Here is a 25,857-nt window from a genome sequence, read left to right as displayed (position 1 = left end):
CTTCAGAGTTGTGAAATAGATGAAATGTGAAAACTCGTCTGATCATGTCTGTCTGAGTGACTAATGTCTTGTAATGGAACAACGGTCCCCGTGAACTAATTGACTCATTCCTCGGCCCTCTAAACCAATATGTGTTCCCCGCCTTCATAGTGAGGATGAACAACTTGCATTTTTCATGGTCTCTCGCTTCTCAGAAATTTATAAGAACTTTTATCTATTCCACGTGTCTGTCGGGATCAGCTCTTCTATTGTAAGTTTTGATTCCTAGTTGTTTTTGGAGTTCCATCGTGATGAGGGTACTCATTGATTCTTATGGTGAAGGATTTTCATAAAGATATTTCTTTATCTTCTTCAAAATCATCAAAGGATGAAGAATGGGAAGTTCTTCAGTGACCCCAAATTCTTGACCGATCTCCTTATTTTTCGAAGCCGATAATACCTTCCAAGTAGTGGTGATCAAGTTATGTGCATTCAGTGACCACACTCCCAAAAATATTCTCCTCTAGGAGGTTGAAAACATTTAAGATATATAATGTTGTCTTCTCAAGTATATTCATTCTAAAACTCAAAGGATGCAAATTGTCTATTGACAACCACGAGTAAGTTTCTCAACAAAGTGTTTGTTTCATCATTTGTTATCAATCTGTTGCCCATTTCTTGAAGAGAATCTACATTTTCCTCCAGCAGAGTTTGAAGTTATTCATCCAATATATGGGAGACAAGCATAACAACCCCCACATGAGAATGTATTTGATTTCCTGAGTCATATGGCGAAGCAGTGAGTCCCTATTCCTGGTAGGTAATCCTCCTCACGACTTTTCTAGCCACATATCATGGACGGTTGGAGTTGTGAGTTGCTCTTCTATCCCCATTTTCCATAATGATTATTGAGAAAGTGGTTGGAACGTTATCTTTCATTTCAGCAAATGACATAAAAGTTACTTTCGGGGATGAAGCTTGTCTTGAATATGGATATGTTAGATATGAACGGTCTCGGGCTTGAAGATCTTTCACATATGGTTTTGTTGACTAGAATGAAAGGGTGATACATGCAAACACTCTAACACTAATGTGAGTGACCTTTAGATATGAGAGGTACAAAGTTTAAGGAATTTTTGTGTTTACCTTGATTTACATGTTTATACAGATATAATCAAAATGAAGAATGTTTAACAAACAAGATCTAGCATAAATCTAAGCTTATACATTAAAATGTTATAAAGGATAAACCTAACAACATACAATTCTAAAAAGCAATAAATCTCCAAAATCATACAATAGTAGAAAACTATAAAAACCTATGAACAAGCAAACTATACTGAAATTTAAAAGAGATGGATAGAGAAAATTATACACCATTATTTATACTGTTTAAGTTCGTCATTCGCGCTTGCATCATGTCCAGTCTTCAATGGCGAACCATTAAAAATTTGACAGGCCATTGATAAGTTCCAAATTTACGTTTAATACGTCAACACTTATTGGCTTATTTCACAAGAAATTGTTACACCTCCCCCCGAATTTATCTATGAAAAGTAAAGAAGCACCTGTTTGGGCTTTTCTTGCATGCATTTATCAAGAGCATGTAAAAAGAACTGGAAAACTACGATTCAACATGAAGAAAATAGGAAAAAGCAAAACCCAAAGGAAGGAAGACTTTCAAGCCCAAGCTACAGGTGCGCTAAGTATAAATTAGGGATAGGTGGCATCACCATATGCAAGTACTTCATGGTGAAGCAAGACTTAGCGCGCTAGTTGAATGAGTGGTGCGTCAGACGAGCAAAAGAGGCCAATGTCATGTGGAAGGCATGCAAGCGTTGCTTGCTAAAAGTTGTCTGGTCAGAGTGGCAGAGCAGGTGCGCTGGGCGCAAGGACGATACGCCCAACGATAGCCTCATAATTTTTCCTATAAATATAAGTTTTCCATTCAGTGCAAATGGAGTTTTGGTGGATTGGAGAAATACATAATTAGAGTGGGTTCACTCATATCTACAACAGGAGAATAAAAAAGGAAGCTTGAAGACATAAGCATTGCTTAGGTGACAGGGCAAATAATGTTTGTGAAGCCAACTCCTCTAGAAAAAGCAGGTGTTACGTTAGTCATAAGTAAGCGTAGCTAACATTTATATTGTTGGGGTTAGATGTAGTCGTTATATTTATTGGACTATATTCTTCAATTTAAATTTGTTCTGTCTAATATATAAAATATTGTTGTGTCTATTTCGTGTTGCTTCCGAATTCAATTGGATGTCCAATGTCCATGCTAACAACTCTAAAATGTGTATCTTCTAGTGACAATTTTTAATGCATTTTAGAATGACAAATTATCTTCATTGATTATTTTTAGAAGTTCTTGAAAAAAATCCTTTTAAAATCCAGATTCTAATTGAGGACGCAACCAAAGATCTATATCGTGCTTTTCAAAGTTATTTTATTAATTAAAAATCAAAGGTAACATCCTTCACTTAAGCAGTTAAAAGGGTTGGTAAACCAATATCAATATTTTAAACTTGGATAAAGTAAAGCAATATCTTAAAATAAATTTTAATTAGAAACTAAAAATATATTTTTCGGTTTTATATCAGAAGTCCATTTTCAAATAAATTTTATTGTAAAATTGAGCAAATCTCAAAAATTTATGAATTACCAAAAATATATTTTTAATTTTCAAAAATATTTTTAAAATTTCGCACGAAGTGGAATAAGAAAATCTCAATATGTTATTGTAAATGCCTCTACGGCTGGTCCTAGCACTTTGAGCTACCGTGCCGGGAGAAGGAGAATATGGAAGAAGACTTGGACGATGTCGTTCCATGTACATCCCTCGCCGTTGAGTCTATCCTTCGAGTCGGAACGGTAACATCGTTTATCCTTCTTAACTTCCTCATTCACCAAATCAAACACCATTTTAAACCCTAAATTCTTCCTCAGGCCGGTGCAATTTGGGGTTTGTGTACTGGTCCCTACGATGCTCGTACACAGGGTAAACTAAATTAAACTTCTCAAATACAATGAGACTCGTTCTTATGAATTTCTAGCTCGTAATCATTGATTTCTGTTTACAGGTCTTAAAGGCATAGCTCGAGCTTATTTTGTGGTAAAGATATGATTTTTTTTTTTTGGTAGTTTTTTACTTCAAAATTTGATGCTGGGGTTTACTGTTCTGGTATCTGATGGTTTGATTTTGATTTGGGTTGTCAAGTACAGGCAAACTCGGTTCGCGTATTTGGGACTCAATGTGGTAATTCAACTGTGGATGTTTGATGAGATGATATCTGATGAAGCATGCATTCATCATGTTTTGTAGAATTAATGTGTTTTGATTTTGTATTGTAGGACTTGTAGCTGGAGTTTTCAGCATTACTCACTGTGGCGTTAAGAAATACAGGAGGCGCAACGATTGGGTTAGTTTGTTAGTTGCTTCTAATTTATTTGTCCATTAGATTGGAGAATTGTTAGGTTTATAAGTTTCAGAACAATGATGTGCTGTATGCAAGTGCGAGTAGTTGTTCTTTTAACAATTATGGATTAGTGATGAAGCTTAGACTTTGTTCTTTAACCCTAATATGGAATTTTGTTTTAAAGATTTTGTGTTACTCTTGCTTGGATTGACAAAGCTCTATAGGGTACAGGCACTAGGCAGTCATTTATAGCAAGCTGTTAATTGAAATTTAGACATCTTGGTCATATTACATAGCTTCTTATTTGTCAACTGATGAGGTATGTCAACAGACAGGATGCAGTAAATTACTATACTTACTAGTCCAGGTATGTTAAAGAACAAAGTCTAAACTCCATTACCTTACTTGTCCAGAAATGTTACAGATGATTTAACACGATAGTCAGTCCCGGATTTGAAAAGGGGAAAGTATATGCATATAACTTCCTCACCGTCGAGTAGTGTTGTCGATGGGAGATGGAGGTCCATGGTGCCATGGTGGAGAGCCAGAATCCCACCATTCCGGCTTTGTGGCGCCGTCATAGTGGATTATGGCAGAAAAACCTGCAATATCGGCTGATATTTACCATTGTGTCAAGTCCAAAAACAGCCACTGGTATCTCTACCATGGCGCCGCCATGGTCGATATTTGATAGCACTGCAGTTGAATCTATCCTTCAAGTCGGAACGATAATGAGTAGTTGTTCTTCTAACTATTTTGGATTAGTAATGAAGCTTAGACTTTCTTCCTTAATTCTAAAATGGAATTAGCTTTTAAAGATTTTATGCTACTCTCTGGCTTGGATTGACAAAGCCCTATAGATTATAGGCACCACAATGTCATGTATAACAAAAACATTTAATTGGATTTTGGAAATTTTGGTCATGCTATATAGCTTCTTATTTGTCAACAAATGAGCCATATTCATGGACAGGATGAAGTAAACTTACTAGTCCAAAATTGTTAAAGTATCGCCTCACTAGTTAAGAATTGTTAAATATGGTTCAACCCTTGAGTCAGTCGCGGATCTGAAAACGGGGAAGTATCGGCAAAGATTAACTTACTTATGACACTTCTTGGTGTAAGCATACATACCTATTATTTCAACATAGGATAGGATGTCATTGTTATATGCTAGCATTGGGCATTTGGAACCTTTGGTTACATAAGCTTAATGGGATAAGTATAGTGCAGTAAATTTATCCTACAAAAAAGAAGACACATTTTCAAATGCTGTAAATGCCTGCTTGAATAAACATGCGGGCTCTCTGGGGCATTATCTTCGGCACTAACGTTGGAAACACTAACTCATTACTTAGTACTTACCCATTTTGTGTGAAAATTTCAATTTTCATTTGTCTGTTCAACTTACCATTAAAGCTTGTAATCTTGTAAGTCTTCTGTAGGTAGAATATAAATGCTTCCAATCGTATTGTTTTGAAAGCACCATCAGTATAGTGATAATGGGCAATGGCCACTACTGCTCAATGAACACTATGCAGCATCATTGTTCTTTCCCCTGGGAAACAATCATGGGACTTAGTTGTATATTTCTCCGAGGAAATTTAGATTCCTGTTTCCTGACTAGATTCATTTTGCCGGCAATGCACTGCATGTGATAAGTGGTTTGGGTCAAATGATTTGCTTACTGGAAGATAATATTGCACATTTGTGTGATTATGCTGGAACACTATCATAGTTTGGGGGACCGATTTTGGCTCTGATTCAGAAAGCACAATTTTTTTTTTAATGGAATCTAGCATGTTTATCGTAGAAATTGTGCAGGTTAAATTAATGTATTTACATGGTTTCAAAAGTAGGATTTTGAGAACCTGGCCAAAAAATACAACATGATTATGGCTCATTGAGCTGCTAAAATTTACTTTTTATATTTCCTGTTTTCTTTTTCACTGAAGAATTTGTCCCCAACAGGTCAATGGTTTGATTGGGGGAGCTGCAGCAGGTGCAGTTGTTGCTGCTAGGACACGAAGTTGGCCGCAAGTGATTGGGATGGCCGGTTTGGTTTCTGTTTTCTGTGCTGCAGCTGACTATTCTAGAACATAAAGTGCATTTGTTATGAATATGACAGAAGAATATCTCAGGGTCATAAGTATCTCAGTATACTCAACAAACATAACTGTTTGCAGTTACAGTATATTTTGTTGTTTACAACATGTATATGTACATATCTATGTGTTTAGACTAGAGTAATTTCAACCTTTTTTTCTCTTTGTAGCCTACACTCAAAAACAATCTCGTACATCACAAAATGTTCTTCCTTGTACTCGAAGTAATACATGTTTCTCACAGTTGGAATTTTTTTTTACAGAATGTTGAGTTTGATATTTAGATCAAACATAGTCAACATTATATTAATTCCATTTAAATATGTTGCATTTGCTTGAAGATGTAAGTAAGTAGTAATAGTAATAATAATAATAAAAATGACATATTACCTATTTCTTTGTTTTTTCCTTCCTAGAAAAGAGAAAAGGAATTACAATAATAGGCTGGTAGAAGACGAAAAAGATGGAGATAAGGAATGGGTTTGTTTTGTTCAAAGAAGAAAAATGCTAACTTAGTTCATATTCTATTTTTAGTATAAAGAAATAGAAAAAACAGGAAGTGATGCAAAAAAAAGTGTGAGATAAGTAAACACACCATGACACGTCTTTCTCTGTGGCACAGAACTAGGGCCCACCCTTCTTCCTCTGTCCCACCACCATCTCCTTATGTTATTGTTATTGATTCATTCATTCATCACGTAACTAGAAACTACAAAAGCCTTTGCATATTTACGAAGATTTTCACCATATCAAACCTCCATCATCACCATCATAAACTACTCTTCTCATCAACATCCACTAACTTGATGGATTTGAGATTTGAATACAAAGAAGTAAGTTTTTTCTTTCATATATTTTGGGTGATATAATATATAGTTTGTTATATGGAGATTAACGTGTTGTAGTTGTTATCAACTTTATCAGGGTTACTGGAAGAACTCAAGGGAAATGCAACTATTCACATGCAAATGGTTGCCTATTTCTTCTTCTCCCAAGGCTCTTGTTTTCCTTTGTCATGGTTCAATTCCATCTCTTCACTCTTTTCAATCTCTTCATTATTTGGTGTTGTGTAATGTAATTAAATTAATGCTGTTGATTGTTTATTGTAGGGTATGGAATGGAATGCAGTAGATTTATGAAAGGTAACATTCTCTCGGTCTGTTATTAATTTTTCTTATCACAAATTGGTTCGTGGTTCCAATAATAAGTTGACTTGATGAATGATAGATAAAATCAACTCTAAAATAAGTACTAGATATGCCTGAAAAAATGATTACACAGTCAAGTGCAGAAACAAATTATGAAGATTCAAAGACAAAACTTGTTTGTTTTTTGTGATTTGGATTGACAACAACATGAAAAGATAAAGTTTAGGCTTGGTCGGTGAGTGTGTTATGCTATGCGTTGCCTATCTCTTATACTGCCACTTTTTTTCAGTCAAAAGACACCTCAATATAAAAAACCTACTATTTGATAACATATTTGGGTAAGTAACCATTGATGTCTTTGTTTGTTCTCTAGGGGTAGAAGCTCCGGATAGTTAGATACTCTTCTTCTTCATCATTAAGGATGGCAAGAGATGTCAATGAGTAGGAATAGGTAGCTTACGCATCTGTATTAGTTACATTTTAGTTAAAACAAATTGATAAATAATAAAATATTATATTATTTGATATAATTAAAATTGTTTAATATTAAATTTATAAAAAAATATTTATCTTATTTAAAATTATAAACATCTAAATATTAAAAACAAAAATTTGCAAATCTGACATCTTTCAAAACTTATATAAAAGTTACAAATTATGTTTGTTTCGTGCCGAAACCGGAAATAATTGATGATGGATGAAAAATGAGCTCTCCACTACATTCGGTACGACATAGTGGGAGGAATCTATAAATTTAGCATTTCAACGTCCAAGTCAGTGGTTGAAAGAGAAATAGTATGAGTATGAAAATGGGTAGAATACCCGAGTCTTGGTGCATGAAGGGCTTCATATAGATGAGCAGTTAGAACCGCTCCTGCTTGATTCGATGTTTCGTGCGAATCACTATTGGATTGGATATGACAGTAGGAAATTTCCAGAAAGTTAGAGTTATCTGCTCCGAGCTTGGGTGATGTTGTACCTATTCCTCTGTGTTTTCCTTCGTAGCGCTTGTTTTTTGGGCCTTGACATGTGGGTCTTGTGGAGGCCAAAAACAATTGTCCTCAAGCCCTCGTTCATGTTTGCTGGAATGAGGATTTTGTCGCATGAGTTTCTAGTTTGGCCCTTGTTCGAAGGATATGAGATAGTTGTGAGACTGGTAGCATTGGGAACGTGCACAATGAATGTCTTCCTTTCAACTCGTAACACCTAACTAGAGGGTTGTCACGCGTGGTTCTACGATTGTCTGTAATGATGCTCTTTTATCTTAGGTTACTCAAGTGTTCAGGAGAATTCAACGCGAGCTCACAATCATTGGTCGTGTGGTCACATTGTCCAATGCATGTTGTCGAGGATTGAACGATATATATATATATATATATATATATATATATATATATATATATATATATATATATATATATATATATATATAAATATATATATATATATATATATATATATATATATATATATATATATATATATATGGGTTTCTAGGTAGTATTTCCTATTTTCACCATTTGCAAAACTCCAAGAGTTCTTTCTCTATTCTCTACAATTGCCCTATGTATTCGTCAAGAATCTCCCATTAGACATTAGTTTGACGTCTTCACATCATCTTCTCAAGCTAACCTTGCTCACTCATCAAATTCATCTCTTTCGAGGTAAAAATTCAAAGTCTCTATCTCTTATGTACTTATCTTGCCTTTGAGGGAAGTGGCTGCGAACGATGGTGCAAGATTAATTGGTAGCCTCACTCCTAGGGAGGTTGTTGGAGGTTTTGCTTTTCTTGCCATGCCCTTGATGAACCCTATCGTTGTAGATGATTTAAAGCAGGAGTGTAAGGCTCAGACCTATATCAAGACGCATCGTTGTGCTTTTGGTTTCAACCCCACATACTACAAGGTGAAATGGTAGTTGGAATCTCAATCTTGTGCTTATACTCATGGTCGTTCTTTTTTGGTAAGTTGGTAATAATTTTGAAATCGACAACTCTGTTATACGAACACATAATATGAAATGAGACAATTCAGTTGTGTAGATGGACCAAGAAACGTTGGATGTTGCATTCGTCTTTGTTTGTAAGGGTGGTCTGGACCACACTTTAATTGAGGTGGATCCTTCTCCGGATTGGAGGGTGCTTTCCACTGAAGGAGATAAAAGGGTGTGTAGAGAATAGGAGGGTGCATCATTCCTCTACGTGAATGTTTGTTTCCTTGATAGATTTTTGCCTTTCTTTGAATAACTTTGAGGTGGGCATTCTGAATGATCTAGTGATTTTGCCCCTCGCATATGCATTTGGCAAGTTGGGCTTATGACAAAGTCTTCCAATAATGGTTCGAGTATAAGAAAAACATGTCAACCTTAATGCTCATTTCCCATCTTTTCAGTGTCCAACGTCGTTCGACTATCTCCGTATGAGATAAAAGCTTGCTCTCCCACAGGCAGAGTCAGAAGATGTTCAAGGTCTACTCTGATAGCATGGAGAATTTCAAAGACTGGTGCTACCTGGCTACTCCCCTTACTGAGAATGCCCATGCAAGTGTGTGCGATATGCAACCTGGGTGCTCTCCAAATGTGAGGATAACTTATCTTCAGGATGACTTATCTTAGGAGAAGGCCTATCTAAAGAGGAAATTTGTAGCCTTCTAGGAAAATTTAAGCTTTCTTGACGACGTCGCGCCTTCCTAGGGCGAGGTCAAAAAAGAAGAAGAAGTGGTACATAAAGACATACTTGGTAGTGGAGGACGCCACTAAAGAGGAGAGGTGTGTCATCTTTGGTAAGTAGTGTATAAACTTTATGACTTTCTTTAATAATTTCATGGTGATGGTTTCCCTGACTCCCATGATTTCTTGCTTGTAGATAATATGAAGTGTCACAAGACGATGCTTCAAATGAAAAGGACGTTTATGGTCACTAGTTTTCTTTTAAAAATCGTTTGTGTCGGCTAGGCGAAAAAAAATCCAAATGTGGGGCCCATTGTTGATCCCACCTCTTTAAATCTTTCTACCCCGGCTAAGACGGAGGTACCGAGTTCTTAAAATTGCGACGAGAGGTGCCTCACACTCGTTGTCGTGCGCAACATGTGATGATTCCTCTAGTGGGCTTTCCCTTATGCTTCTTATGCTAAAAAGCAGAATGACAAAAGACCTGCGACGACCGTGCCGTATTTAAGAGGATTTGGTTCCAAAGACTGTTTAACCTCTACCCCGAGTGCATGGTCGTCGTTACTTCTAGCTTGCCCTAATCCTCCTAACAGCTAGAGAATTTTAATCTTTCTTTTTTTTATTTATTTAAAATAGACTTTTTTTTAAGCAAAACTAAGAGTATTCATTAAAAGAACTTATAGAAATGTCGTATCAAATACGTCGAGCTTAAGTTTCTCTCCCCTTTGGTGCCACTGGAAGGAAAACGTCTTATTGTCCGACTGACTGTCTTTAGAAAAGTAGGTGCTTGTAAAAATAAAAAATAATATTAGAAGAGAGATATAAAAGAGAACCCAAATTCATATATATGTTATAAGAGGAGGGATATTCTTACTCCAAGAGTAAGTTATCAAGACTTACTCTTCATCATGACTATTAATTCTTCTCAATCTAATGATTAAAATTAATGAGTATGATTTTTCTCTCTCCATATTTAATTATTTATTAATTTTAACTATTAGATTGAAAAAAATCAATGGTAATGATGAAGAATAAGTCTTGATAACTTACTCATAAAGTAAGAATATCCCTCCTAATGTTATAATTATATATTTTGATGAAAGAAATATGTTCTAATTATAAGTATAAGGTATAGTTAAAATGTTCAAATGATAAGGTATAGTTAAAAATTTATTAATTTTAACTATTAGATTGAAAAAAATCAATGGTAATGATGAAGAATAAGTCTTGATAACTTACTCATAAAGTAAGAATATCCCTCCTAATGTTATAATTATATATTTTGATGAAAGAAATATGTTCTAATTATAAGTATAAGGTATAGTTAAAATGTTCAAATGATAAGGTATAGTTAAAAATTATGCCAAAATAGAAAAATGTATTGGCTTAATGAAAATTAAAAATGGAGGAAAAATAACCCCTATCAATCCGACAAATTTAAAAGAGCTAGTATGTATACAATTAATTTAGTGCTTCACAAATTTCAAAGTGAGATAAAAATCATTAAAAAATGATGTGTATTCCATATATTTATAGGATAAAGCTAACATGTGCCCAAGGGCACATGTTAAGAAAACTAAATATAGTAAATTTATATTGGAAAACGTAATAAACACATTAATTATAAACTTTTTACGAAAACAATGCACAATTTCTAAGTAAAAATTTCTACATTTAGCTCTTAACATGTTAGAATGTCAATTCAAACACATTTATATAATTGAATGTCAATTCAAAATTATGGTCCACGACTTTATGCTATTTCCATCAAATCAAAACGGACACATTTTAATTACCAATAAAAAAAGAAAACTGACACATTTTTCATGGAATTTATAAAAAAAAAATGTAACGTATTTAAAAGTAAAAAAATGAAAGAAAAAATCCATAAAAATTAGTGGTGGTTATTTTAGAGCACATGGTAAATATGATGGAAGAGTTTATCACAACAAACTACTGATTGAATTGGTTTGAACCATTGCATTTTTGAAAAAGCATGTGTTATTTAAAAAAAACTTACCTTTTAAAATTCAAAAGCTAAAAAATATTTAAAAAATTGATGTGGCATTTGAAGAAAATTATAAAACATGTCCACATCAATTAAAAAAAATAAAATTAACAAAAATACCTGAAAATACATTATTTATTCTGATGACTGAATTTAATAATAACCCTCTTTATTAGGATACTAAAAAGAATTTTTATAAACTAGAGACGAACCTAAACCTTTTTTCATAAAAGAGATTTTTCAAAATAATATTTTTTCTATGGCAGGAAGCAACAAAACCATCATTATAAAAAAACTCAAAACCAATTTTGTCTAATTGATTAAATCTTATCTTTCTTATTAACATTCTTTAAAAAACATGATTTTTAAGTTTAACTTCATCAATAGACAATGCTACATAAATTGAATCATCTACATCACCATTAAATTTTCACAACTTTGTCTCAGCTTTATAAATCTGTTCATCTACTTTAGAATAGGTATCGAGGAGAAAAAGGAGATGCACTGACCGTGTAAAATAATTTTACACTGCAAGCAATCACGACCATGTATCATGTCAAGTCAGAGGAGAAAAAGGAGACGCACTGACCGTGTAAAATAATTTTACTCTGTCAACCAATTACGACCATGTATCATGTTAAGTCAGACTGTAATTTTTAAATTACTGGCTAAATGATATATTTCTATTTGTTGACAGTATAAAACTATTTTACACCGTCTGTAGCATAATCATTTAACTCATAGGTATTCATGGAAATATATTATTTTTAAGTTAAAATAAATAATTCCGACACTTTTTGAATAAATATTCATAAAATATCAGGATCCAATATGTCTCTATGGATGAACACCGCACCATTTTTGGAGTATTCGACCTCATAGATTTCAATTAAGAACTTCATCTCAAGATATTTACACCGTTTTATAGTTTTGCAATAGCTATTTTAGAAGGGGTAATAATAGAACGATAATTTACTTTACATATTCTAATCGATTTTGATATATGCATATTAGTAGCATCAAACTGTATTTATGTTAATTATTTGTTTGTATCATGCCTCTAGAAATCGGAGAGAAATTAGCCTCTGCAGGATATGGTGTGTTCGGTATGGACTATGAAGGACATGGATACTCTGCAGGTGTTCGTTGTTACATAACCAAATTTGACAACATTGTCAACGACTGTTCCAGCTTTTTCAAATCAATTTGTGGTAATAATATCATTGTTCAAAATTCTAACATTTAGAAACTTGTTTATACTGAGTTGCTGATTCATTTGAGTTTTTCAGAGCTCCAAGAGTACAAGGGAAAGGCCAAATTCTTATATGGAGAATCAATGGGGGGAGCAGTGTCCCTACTATTACATAAAAAGGATCCTTCGTTTTGGGACGGTGCCGTTTTTGTGGCACCAATGTGTAAGATATCAGAGAAGTTGAAACCACATCCTGTTGTTGTTAGTATATTGACAGGATTGGTAGGAGTAATTCCCAAGTGGAAAATAGTTCCCGCAAAGGATGTCATCAATTCGGCATTCAAAGTTCAGGCCAAACGTGAAATGGTGACACTTAATGCCGTTCTTTTTCTGAAGTTGAGACTTCATGTTTTTGTTCTACCAGAGTTAATTATGTACTCTTTCGCAGATAAGGAAAAACAAGTTAATATATCAGGACAAGCCAAGGTTAAGAACAGCATTGGAGTTGCTTAGAGCTAGTTTAAGTGTTGAAACCATCTTACATGAGGTGAACTGCACAAAAACTTGGTTTTTGAATCATAGTTTTAGACTTTAGTTAAAAGAATTACTCTTTTGAGTCTAATTCAGTGATTTTGAGCAGGTAACATTGCCTTTTTTAGTTTTACATGGAGAGGAAGATAAAGTGACAGATCCAGAAATAAGCAAGGTATTATATGATAGAGCTAGTAGTGTAGACAAGACCATGAAACTGTACCCTGGAATGTGGCATGGGTTAACATCTGGTGAGACTGATGAAAATATTGAACTTGTTTTGGAAGACATCATCAGTTGGCTGGACAAAAGAGCTAAGAGCAAGGCAAGTTTGGAGTTTTATTTACCTGTTCCAACTTACAAGGGCAGTAATATTAATGAGTTTCAGGAAGGCCGCACTCGTGCATCACTGTAGAAATTATAAACACACCTAATTGGGCATTTTGAACTATGGTCATGTTACACATAGATAGGGTTGTTGTGCTATATTGTGGCCAACTTCATTATTCTCTTGGTACATAATATAATGGGATCCAGATTGTTTCAAAATCAAATGCTTCATGCAAAACAATGGGATACTAAGCTCAAACAGGAACATAAGACCTCAGGCCAGTCCCCTGAACCAAATCTGTTTTTTTATTTTCTTTAGGATTGACAGCTAATGGAGGGAAATGATAATGTTAGTTTAGTACGTGAAGAAAATCATGTATAGTAGTAATCATAATTTAATCATATGCATAAAAATTATGAGAGCCTAATCCTTGGGCTATGGTTTCAAGGAAGGCAACAAACACTAAAAAACCAGAAATCAAATTGTAAACAGGAGATAACGATTAGTGATTAGTGAAGTTGGAGCAAAATATAATAAGGTAAAATGTTGTAATAACTATAACTGTAGTCACTTGTACATACCAATAACATCCAAAAAAAAAAAATAGAAATAGAACCATATAGAAAGAAGGCTGGAAACTGATAAATGAAATCATGACTGGCTATAGCTATAATAAACTCTTGAAAGAGAGAAAATACTGGAGAGGGAACACAGCAAAAGGGACACTCAAGAAGAGCTTATGCCGCTGTAACTAATAGGAAACACCCAAGTGCTGTTATCCTCAGACTACAGATTTTCCCTTTCTCACTCTCTAAAGTACATATGACATAAACATACCACCATCAAGAATTAGGCCACTGTTCCACCTTCCTTATGGTCCCCAAAAATTCGTTGCCGGAAGTCAGAAACCATGAGTGGGAGGCCCGTGTGCAGGTCCACCTTGGGTTCCCAGCCAAGTTGCTCCTTGGCCTTAGTTATATCAGGCTTTCTCTTGTGTGGGTCATCCTCTGTATTGGGCCTGTATTCTATCTTGGCTTCTGGGTCAATTGTTTCTTGGACCACCTACACCATAAGTACAAATATTGATGCATTCAATAATGAGGTTTATCAGAAGTAAGACTGAAGTTACTGCATTCACCGACAGAAAATAACCAGTCCAAAACTAACATTCTTCATTCTCATCCACGTTCTTAGAAAATGAGTAGAAGGAATAATGAATGTAGGAAAAAACTAGTCAACCAAAGAATAGGACTAAGTAATTCTGGTTTTAAGGAAATTGAGAATAGATATAGATATGAAGAAACTATTATTCCAGGCCAAGTATGATGATGAATATGAGTAAATGAATAAAGCTTAAATTAGCTTAGTTGGATGATCATGGCATTTGGGTTTATTAGTGTGATGAAAATGAGTAATCTTTACCTTGGCAAGTTCAAGCATGGTAAATTCACCAGGATTTCCAAGGTTGAAAGGTCCCACATGTTCTCCTTCCATGAGGCGCATTAAACCCTCCACCTGTGCCAGCATAAATATCACAATAATTAGCCTATAATCTAATTAACTTTTACAGGACACGTGTTATGTATTAACTTCATGCATCCATCTTATACACGATGCAGACACTTTGAATTATTTTTGCTATGCCACATTTTCAATTGTTGTCAGAGATGAACTTATACAACTTTTTAATTGTACAATCTGCCATAATAGGAGCTGGCCCACCCGGGCCTTTAATCAAGGTTCCAGTCACGTGCAAATGCTTCTGAGTGAAATGTGCAATGGACACATAGCATAACATAGTAAATATCAGCAGGATCTTCTTAGTTACTATCAGATTTAATTATGAGAGAAAAAGACCATTAATAAAAACCCGGGAATTGTTTCAGTTAATGTGCAGTGTGCACATGGGGAGAAGTTGTTTTAAAGCAAACATAAAAAACGAAAAGTGACACTTTGATAAAAAAATTTGACATCAAATTGGATTATCGACAGATTTTAAATATGTACTAGTTAATGTGTATGTTCAATTGTTGGTTAATGAAGATAACAAAATATCATAACTCATTAACCATTTACTGAACGATTTGAATGTTACCATTTACCATAATTTTCAAGTGTTCAAATATACAAATAAATATCCATTAACATTCAAGTTGTGTTCAAATATACAAATAAATATCCATAAATATCATTTTCAAATGTTTAAATAATCATAATATTACTATAAAAAAATAATCATAATATTAATTACTATAATTTGTGTTGGAATAAACACTTAAAAAATGTGTTTAAAGAATAATTGTGTTTAGTGAATGGTTAATAAATTGTGACTTGTGACACCTTAACATATACTAGTATTTGTTAATGACTTGTCAAAAAGGTTTATATGGTGGAGCGGAAAGAGTGCAGCATAATTATAAAAAGAGAAAATCATTTTCAACTAAGAAAAAAGCATTTTTTAATTGAATTTCATAAGAAACAAAGACTAAGCCAGATAAGCATAGTGATTAGAAAAGTGAAAATGCTTACCAAGTCAGAGACATACTGGAAACTCCTTGTTTGCTTCCCATCCCCATAAACTGTCAAAGGCTCCTTCCTCAATGCCTGCACCAAGCAAGGACACCGATTAGAAACAATAATTTCAAATAAAATATCATAACCATTATAGTATTGAATAAACCCAACAACAACAAAGAACATTATAATTGAAATTGAAGGGGCTACCTGAGCAACAAAGTTACTAACGACACGTCCATCATCTAAGCACATTCTGGGTCCGTATGTGTTAAAGATCCTAGCAATTCTAACCTGAAAAACATATTTCATTACAATAAGTAAGCAACAACAATTGAATTCAATCCAACAACCACTTTGAAATAATATAAAAGGAAAGTGAAAATGACCTCCACTTCAGCCCCTCTGTGATAATCCATAGTCAATGTTTCAGCCGTACGCTTTCCCTCATCATAGCAACTTCGGACACCTGTCTCACATCACAACAATTTCTTTATTACCAGATCAAAATTACCTAACACTATCCCCCACAAAACATACAAACAAAAAGGACAAAAAAAAACCCTCTTTCGGACCAAATTGCCCTCACTCTCCTCAGATCTTTCTTAAACCAAAAAACCCATTATTACCCCATAAGCAACGTGCCCCAACAACAATCTGGGCCGTTGATTTAGAGGACCCGCAAATCACGGTTATCTCAATGACACCCTGAAATTCATACAAATAAACACGGTATTCTTGCCACCTTCCACGTGTCTTATTGGTTACCCAAAAAGTCATAAAAAAAAAACTAGTTTTTGGCGTTTGAAAAGGAAATCACTCACAACATGCAATGTTCCGAATTCAAATCCACATCCAAACAAAAACCCTAATCCCCTTTTTAATTGAATTAATTTGAAAAAATAATTCTACTCACCGATGGGATTAACGTTTCCCCAGTAAGTCTCCTTCTGAGGATGCTGCAGAGGATCACCATAAACCTCACTGGTACTTGTTAGCAAGAATCTAGCTCCAATTCTTTTAGCCAATCCAAGCATGTTCAATGTTCCCACCACATTCGTCTTGTAAACAATGAATTAAGGACTCCAAACTATAAACAATGAATTCGAATGCAGAAGCAAAAAACATAGATAAATAAAAAAATAATTAAAATGAAAATGATTAAAAAGGATATAATAGTCTTAACGGGGTTGAACTTGTAATGAACCGGTGAAGCGGGACAAGCAAGATGATAGATCTGATCAACTTCAAGCAAAAGAGGCTCAACGACGTCGTGTCGTATAAGCTCAAATCGAGGGTTACGAAAATGATGCATAACATTCTCTTTTCTTCCGGTGAAGAAATTATCAACAACAATCACGCTATCACCTCTTTCAATCAACCGATCCACTAGGTGGGACCCAACGAAACCGGCTCCTCCGGTCACCACGATTCGAAGCCCCTTTCTCTTAAGCCCTAAGGGAACTTTCCCGAACGAATGAACCGCTGCAGCGCGTTGATGGTACGGCGTGGCTTTGGATTCGGATTCGTGGTCGAAGTACGAGATCGGATGCGGCTCGTACCGGACGGTTGGAAATGAGGTGGCGGAGGAGGAGGTGGTGGAAGAGGATGGGGCGAGTGTGAAGAATATGGTGGCTATGGCGATTCCAATCAGCACGAAAACGAGTCGCTGTTCACGAAGCATGTAACGAATCGGACGAATTTCGGAGAGCCATGGCTTGTTTGGCTTCGGTGAGTACTCGTCGTTCACTTGCTGTGCTTCGTGTCCTCTGAAAGTCAATTCTGAACTCATTTTCGGTTTTTCTTCTTCCAATCTGAGCAAGGAAGAAGAAAATGAGTGAATTTGTTTGGGAACTAACAGAAATGGAGTTAGTTCCGAGTTGAGAACTCGCCGGAACTCAGTTTCCGGCACGGTGGTGATGAATTTAGAAGTGGTTCAAGTGTTGTTAAGTGAAACTCCGAGATGAGTTTTTCGGTATTTAAAGTGAAAAACGGAAAGGAGAAAGGGGGTTTAAGTGGAATGACGGAAATACCCTCGAATGACTTCCAAAAGTGAATGGCTGCTAGAGGGTGCAAGGTCAAGGAAGTGGGTGAGATCGAGATTTAAGATTTTTGCTAATTTAAACAAAAAATTCCATGAGTTTGAGAATAAATGGAAATTTAAAACTGTTAAAACTTAAAATGCATAGAATAAGGATATTTGCATTTAAATATTGGTTTAATTGGAGATAGTAGTATTGAATGTCTGAGAATTCTAAAATATGCATAAGCTTTGGCTTACTATTTCACTTTGTCATTCTAATTTGGAAAAAAGATGCTTTGGTTTTTTTAGGTAATAAAAAAATTAATCTACTTTTCTTTAATTGTCTAGAATACTTATTTCTCTTTGTATGCAATGAATTTAGCGTAAAAAATGACAATTGCAACTGTGTGATTATTAAATTACTATTCTATTTCTAGTTACGGGTTCTTATTTTAATTTTTTATACTTATTAAATAGATTTTATTGTTTTTAATATTGTTTTTCTTAATATAAATTTACTCATTTAATATTTTATTTTTTCTCTATATTCAGTGTATAATAAATTTTGAGAATTTTTTACTCCACCATTTGGATCACTCACTCACCATTGATTGTCAAAATTGCCCCTCAATTTTCGTAGATGTATCTCCAGAAAGTATTTTATTGTTTAACATTGTTTTGTTCCGTAGATGTACATACAGAAGCTTCCGTAGATACATCTACGAAAACATTTGATGTTATATTCGCGTCAGACTCTTCTTCTCCCTCATTCTTCACTTTCTCATTGCTAACACCTCACTTTCTCTCAAACTCAAAAATCAAACTTCCAAACAAGTTCATTTCTTCTTCTCGAGATCGGCCGAGAACATCAAGATTAACTACCAACACATTCCAACAAGTTCCAAACTACATTTAATCGGTAAGTTTTCGACGTTTCGAGTTATTTTAGAGTTTTTGAAAATAGAGAATGAATTCGATTTTTAGGTGTAGAAATGATTAAGTAGTGTAAGAAATAAGGTTTAGATATAATATAGGTCCCGTTTCAAGTATAAAATGGACGATCAATCCATTAAAAAGGGGTTTTGAACCCTCTGTAAGACTGACCAGATGCCATTGTTGCGTTTTGGAGGTTTCAGAACCTTCCGTAGATGCATCTACGGAAGAGTGAAACGTTGGGTCATTCCGTAGATGCACATACGGAAGAAACCCATTTTTTTCAAATGTAAGACACTTTCGTAGATGCATATACGGAAGGTTCTGGTATTTTTTTTCTTTCTTTTTCTTGTTATAACTACCTAGTAACTTACTCGATTTTATTAAATCACAATGCAGATATTATGGCAGACCATCCAGCTAGCATTATACATTAGAGGACTGCACATCATGCATCCGTGCGGCGTGAACAGTTGCGCTTAGTATCACAGGTGACGGATGAAGCTGTCGTTTCAACTGATGTACCTGCTACACCCGTTCCAGTCGGGTCGTCTCCATTCAATCTAGTTGACGGGCCTTCTCTGTTTGTTCCACTTAAGAGGTCTACTCCATCTACTACTGCATCACGGAGGCCTCAGGATGATGTAGAGGATTCCTCACAGATGCCCTCCGCCAACAGACGTCGATGGGGCAGTTCTTCTACATCTGTGTCTATGCCAATGGCAGATGATGCATGATCTTCGGTGCCATCTGCTTAGCTACGCGAGGATGATCCGGTGTCGGAGCCTGTCTGATACCCGGGGTCCTATATATGTGTCCCTACTAATAGAATATGCATATCATTCAGCTAGGCATATTTAGGAGAGGAAGGTAAATTTTCTTTGTTTATTACTTATTATTATTTTTATTCAGTTTATGACTTTGCTTGAAGATAACAGTGTTTTTTTTTTTGGAAAATTTCAGGAGAGGGATCCCCAGAGGTTATACAACCACAGCCGGAAAATTGCTGCTCTCTCGCAGCCTGATGAGCCGTGGTTTCGGGATGCACTCGTAGCTTCTGGTCTGAGGGACCTCTGCACGGTCGGCTTCCAGACGATTCATAACGGGATGCTGATGGCATTTGCGGAGAGGAAGCATCCAGAGACCTCGTCCTTTCATCTTCCTCACGGCAAGATCACCATTGCTCTGGACGACATTGCATGCCTCCTGCATCTACCTATCAGGGGTACCCTCCTTAGTCACGGTATGCTAACGAAGGAGGAAGCGATGGAGAAGCTGATAGATGAGCTGAGGCTAATCATGCTGATGCGCTTGAGGAAGTGGAAAGGACTCGCGGGGCGCACGTAAGGTTTCACACCTTGCAATAAATATATGATGAGGAGCTTCTTGCGGCACATCAGGTTGCTAGTGACGAGGCAGAGGTTAGTATACATAAAGAGTGGATGCTGAGGACTTACTATATTTGATAGGCACTCAGCTCTTTGAAGACACAAGCTCGACCTACACAAACGTTGTTTACCTGACGTACTCATTGGACATTGCACGTGTCCGTGAGTACAACTGTTGAGCGGCTACATTGGCCTACACTTACCACTGACTGGGAGAGGGATTCCTCTAGAAGGCGAGGACTGTGGTTGGCAGCTGCACCCTCTTAGTGGTAACAAACTTTTATCCTTCTACATTTTCTCAAAGTTTATTATATATTTGTGATAGTATGTTTGATCACCGTGTTTTTTTTCCAGGGTTGGATACTACATTACTTCTCTGATATTATTGGCTAGGGAGAGGTGTCAGGTTACACTGAGGACATGCCGTGTGCCAAAGCCTTCGCCCCCCTTCAGAAGGAACCAAGTGTTGGATCCTTACAGGTGATATCTTAATCGCATGGCTGTTGAGGACATCCACTTTGACTGCTATGCTGATCATCGTGAGATAGTTCCATTTGATGAGATCGTGCTATATTCTGGATGGTTGGCTGCTAGTTTGACCATCATTGTTCGTTATCTTCCAGAGCGCGTCATGCGTCAGTTCGGCTACCAGCAGACCATACCTCACCTGCCTTCTGACTCTGCTCATATCGCCATGACCCATCGGCAGCTAGATGAGGTCTTTGTAGACTGGGAGCACCACTTGGTTCCTGCAGAGGCTCGGGCAACCACATCAGAGAGGGACTAGAGTTGCGTCGACGAGTACATCACCTGGTACTACATAGTGTCGTACCCATACATGCTTCTCACCGCACCTGGATCACCGTCCAGACCAGCCCACGAGGAGATTCTGCGGGCTCATCAGGCTCTGATGGACCATACTCAGGATGTTCTTCCTCGGTGTCGTGAGATAGCTAACATGACGCAGACATGCATTTTCGACGGTTTCTTCTCTGAGGGGCCTGCTGGCATGCTTCTTGTGGAGGGTATCATTAGCGTAGCAGAGGAGGCATTTTTGTACCATAGAAATTGTTCCAAGACAGGTGGGGCACTCGACGGTAGAGGCAGAGTAGCTAGTAGACGGTGCGGTGGACGCAGAGGCGGAGGAAAGGCCAGAGGCAGGGGAGAGGCGCGGGATGATGTACGACACACACAATAGTGATGTCGACGGATTTATTTCATAAATGTATTTTGATTTTATTTTTGTACAAAGATTTGATATATGTATTCGACATTATTGGCCGACGATTTATACTATGTTTTTTGTGTACTATTTACTTATTGCCTTTAAATTGCATTACTTTAATTGACTGTAATTGGGTTTCCATTGTTGTTATAAAAATTAAGTTTTGGAGTGAAATGTATGTGATTTTAAAAAATAGCAGACTGATTCGTAGATGCATCTACGGAACACTTTGTTTTAACACGTTCCATAGATGCACCTACGGAAAGAAACAAATTTTTTGAAAAAAAAAAGGTGTTTTCGAATGTGCATCTACGGAAGTAGGGGGTATAATTAGAATTTCGCCAGATAGCTAAGAGTTTCAAGGGGTCTGTTGAGAAATTCTCTATTTTTTTTTTAATTTTAAAAACAACAAATAAATATTGACAATTCTTTAATAAAAAAAAATAAGTAAATATAAACAATTCTCATTTGTCATATTTATTTTTAAAAGTATTTATGCTTAAAAAAGATGGAATAATACTTTTAACAAAGTATTTCTATCATGATAATATATTATTATTGTATTTATCTTTTTGTTTATTATAATTATAAAATAAAACCATTGAATGATGCAAGTAGTACTGATCAAAATAATATAACACTATTTTGCCTTAAAATATAGTCTCTTAGACTTTTTATTATAATTTTTTCCATTTTAAATTCCTCAACTATTTATTTACCAATATTTTCATAATTAATATATATTTTCTGTAATTTATAATAGATATTTAGTTAAATTATAATTTTATTCCTTCAATTTTATTTGATTCATCAAATTAATTATTCTATTTTAGATTTAAATTGTTTTCATTCATTCTTCACACGTTTTCATAAAAAATCGATGAGATATTCATTTTTTAACTTATATTTTTATCAATAAAGTTTTAAAATAAATTTATATACAATGACTTAAAAGATAGTGTATTAATAATGGAAATAATTTTACACTGTCATCCAATAAAAACTTACCATTTAGCTATTTCATATAATTTATTTAAAAATAATAGTATGATTTGATATTTAAGATGTCTGTGAATCTGTAATTAATGTTAGTATATACTCCCTCCGTCCCAAATTATAAGAGAAAAAAACAAAATCACGCTTATTAAGAAAAGTAAAAACACATTTATTTGACTTATAATTTTCTTGAAATAAAGTGCTTTGGAAAATTATAAAAAAATTTTAATTGGTTGTAAGTTATGGAAATGATGAGAGAGAATGTAAGTTAAATGCAATTTGCATTTAATTTTATCTTGAAAGAAATGAAAGATGATTTTTTCTCTTATATTTTGGGACAAGAAAAATGCATTTTTTTCTCTTATATTTTGGGACGGAGGGAGTATTATTTATTCTCTTATTTTGTCATGATTCATAAGAATGTTGTTATTTAAAAAAAAAAAAAGAGAAGTTAATTTTGAATGCAAAAACATGAAAATGAGACCAAAACTATAATTAAATCTAAAAGTAATTTAACTTATATTTTTATCATAAAGTTTCACGATAGATTTATATACGATGAGTTAAAAGGTAGTGCATTTATAATGTAAAATAATTTTACACTGTTATTCAATAAAAACGTATCATTTAGTCATGTCATATAATTTATTTAAAAATAATAGTATGATTTGACATTTAACATAATTGTGATTGGTGTCAGTATATATCATTTATTCTCTTATTTTGCCATGATTCACAAGAAATTTGTTATCTAAAAAAATATCGTTAATTTTAAATTCTAGGGGTGAAAATAGACTAGGCTTGAGTGTGACCTACGATAAATTTAAAATGCATGAGTCTGGCCTATGACCTTTTAAGGCTTTTTTTTGTCTGACGTGACCTTTTTAAAAGTCTGGTATGACCTGAAAACCTATTTAAAAGTCTGTCTTCATTAAGGTTTTCAATTAATCCATATTATTTAAGAAGCCTTATAGGCCGACCTATATATACATATATAGACCGACCTATTTAACCTTTGTTCTAATATATATGCATTTATAGGTCGGTCTATTTAGCCTTTTTTAATATATACATATATAGGCCAACCTATTTAGCCTATTTTTAATATATATTAGATCGACCTATAAGACTTTATAGGCTTTTTTTAAAAGCGTAAGCCTGACCTATTTAATTAAATAGGCTTTTAAAAAGTCTAAGTCTGACATTTTTATTAAATAAGTCTAACTTGTCATGACCTTAAATAAATTAGACTATAAGCTCCTATAGACCGATCTGACTTATTTCCAATTCTAGTTACGTCCAATTTTTTTTCTCATTATATATTCAAAGGATCTATATTTAGAGATAGTGATAGTATTAATTAGAGGTATGATTAAATTTAAAATTCTAAAATTGTTATCATTTTGTAATTATTATTTTAGAATGGATTGAATAGTATATGCATTCTTGCATAAGGGATTCTTAAATATTTTTTAGAGTGAAGACCCATTTTAGTCCCTCACAAAAATTACAGAACTCAAATTAGTCCCTCATAAATAAAAGGACCCGATTTAATCCCTTACAAAATTTAACCGGGTCATATTAGTCCTTTTGTTAATATTTTTTTCAAACCAATTTTTTCATACTTTTATGCCGTGACAGGACTGCCACATTGGTTTTATATTTTTTATTTTTTATTTTTTAAATACTAAAATGATTTTTCATTATAATTTCATTTTAAACAATTCTAATTTAATAATATCAAAAAATTCAAAATTGTTTCTTATAAGGAATTTAATCCAAAACTTTTAAACAATATCTTAAGTCTTTACCACTAAGCCAATATGTATTCATGTCAAATAATTCCCAAGACTTTTAATAATATTAAATAATTCTAAATTTAAAACAAAAATTACAAAATTTGTACAAATGAGGTCTCGAATCTTAGTCCGATAAATGATAATCACTTTACAATTAGACAAATCAATTTCTATTGTTAATATTCTTAACTTAATAATTTAGAACAAATATTTACTTATTTTAAATAACACACAAATGAATATTTACTAATTTCAAATAATACATCAATTTAAAAATAAAATTTATAAATGTAAATCCTCAATATATTTAATCGATTAGAAATAAATTAAATTATATGTAATTGAAATTAAATAACACACAAATAAATATTTACTTATTTCAAACTAATTCAAGATAAATAATAATTAATTAATTTAATAGTAATTCAATTCATTAGTTTAATAGTGATCAATTAGATTAATAGTAATTAAATTAAAATTAGTAAATATTTGTTTGTTATTTGAAATAAATAAATGTTTGTTCTAAATTATTAACTTAAGTATTCATTATTAAGAATATTAACAATAGAAATTAATTTGTCTGGTTGTAAAGTGACTATCAGTCAACTTGAACGGACTTGGATTTTAGACCTCATTGGTACAATTTTTAACTTTTTGTTTTAAATTCAGAACTATTTAATATTACTAAAAATCATAGGAATTATTCGTCATGAATGTACATTGGATTAGTGATAAAGACTTAAGACATTTGACTTTTTGGATATTATTAATTCAGAATTATTTACAAATGAAATTATAATTAAAAATTAATTTAGTATTTTAAAAATGAAAAATATAAAATATAAAACCAATGTGGCAATCTGTTGGTGATTTTAGTATCATCAATGCATTTTGGTAGTAATGTGATTTACTATAGGCCAATGCAATTATGCGTTAAGTTTGAAACGAGTTAGGGTAGTGCGGAGTGCACGCTCGTCGAGCCAAACGTGTAATTGAATATGAGTAATAGAAACGGGGTTCCAAGGGGCGTAGCCCCTGGCGGGGTGCGGGGCAGCGCCCCGAGCAAAAATTTCGTTTGAATAGTTGCACCATTTCCCAACGGACATAACAATTCGGTTTGAATAGTTGCACCCGTTCCAACAGACATAACTGTTTCCGAAAAGGTGTGTCCTTTCGTCTCTATTATTGGTCTCCTATATAAGGAGTCTTTTGGTCTCAATTTGGTTTACGAAATTACACACTTCCTCTCTACATTCTGATCTGTTCTCCATTGTCAGAAACAGATCGTTCTTCAAGAATTATCCCCGCAAAGATTTCGTGAACCCAGACAAAGAATAGGGTCGAAATACTTTGTTCGGAAAGTGAACAAACACGATTCTTGAAGATATCCAGGATTATCATACCAAATATCTAACAAACGAACAAAGTATTCTTTCTGATAATCATGGCTGGAGGAGGAAGCACCGTGAAGGAGATGACTAAAAGTTTCGGAAAATTGGACAAGTTTCAAGGACAAGACTTTAGGCGTTGGCAGAAGAAGATGCATTTCATGTTACCAACGTTGAAGGTGGTGCACGTCTTGTCTACACCAATTCC

At 34.3% G+C, this 25,857-nt stretch overlaps 3 protein-coding genes across 3 annotated transcripts; 2 read left to right on the top strand and 1 right to left on the bottom strand.

Moving 5' to 3' along the window:
• The first annotated feature begins 2,681 nt into the window (after positions 1-2,681).
• Positions 2,682-5,771, top strand: LOC131643932 (outer envelope pore protein 16-4, chloroplastic). Its single transcript, XM_058914302.1, has 6 exons — positions 2,682-2,856; positions 2,932-2,983; positions 3,066-3,097; positions 3,208-3,241; positions 3,337-3,404; positions 5,373-5,771. Exons 1-6 carry the CDS (start codon positions 2,785-2,787, stop codon positions 5,502-5,504), a joined length of 390 nt encoding a protein of 129 aa, XP_058770285.1. The 5' UTR covers positions 2,682-2,784; the 3' UTR covers positions 5,505-5,771.
• Positions 5,772-5,905: 134 nt separating this feature from the next.
• LOC131643931 (caffeoylshikimate esterase-like) lies at positions 5,906-13,606 on the top strand. Its single transcript, XM_058914301.1, has 7 exons — positions 5,906-6,339; positions 6,431-6,524; positions 6,616-6,648; positions 12,394-12,540; positions 12,619-12,887; positions 12,970-13,068; positions 13,162-13,606. Exons 1-7 carry the CDS (start codon positions 6,103-6,105, stop codon positions 13,465-13,467), a joined length of 1,185 nt encoding a protein of 394 aa, XP_058770284.1. The 5' UTR covers positions 5,906-6,102; the 3' UTR covers positions 13,468-13,606.
• Positions 13,607-13,912: 306 nt separating this feature from the next.
• On the bottom strand, positions 13,913-17,859 carry LOC131643933 (UDP-glucuronic acid decarboxylase 2-like). Its single transcript, XM_058914303.1, has 7 exons — positions 17,072-17,859; positions 16,814-16,961; positions 16,287-16,366; positions 16,108-16,191; positions 15,913-15,987; positions 14,806-14,898; positions 13,913-14,445 (listed from the first exon to the last, which is right to left on the bottom strand). Exons 1-7 carry the CDS (start codon positions 17,687-17,689, stop codon positions 14,233-14,235), a joined length of 1,311 nt encoding a protein of 436 aa, XP_058770286.1. The 5' UTR covers positions 17,690-17,859; the 3' UTR covers positions 13,913-14,232.
• Between the last annotated feature and the right edge of the window lie 7,998 nt (positions 17,860-25,857).

The sequence above is a fragment of the Vicia villosa genome, linkage group LG1, assembly GCF_029867415.1.
Source record: "Vicia villosa cultivar HV-30 ecotype Madison, WI linkage group LG1, Vvil1.0, whole genome shotgun sequence".
Taxonomy (NCBI): domain Eukaryota; kingdom Viridiplantae; phylum Streptophyta; class Magnoliopsida; order Fabales; family Fabaceae; genus Vicia; species Vicia villosa.
The sequence above is the reverse complement of the archived record's forward strand: the minus strand, read 5'-3'. Positions and strand labels throughout refer to the sequence as shown.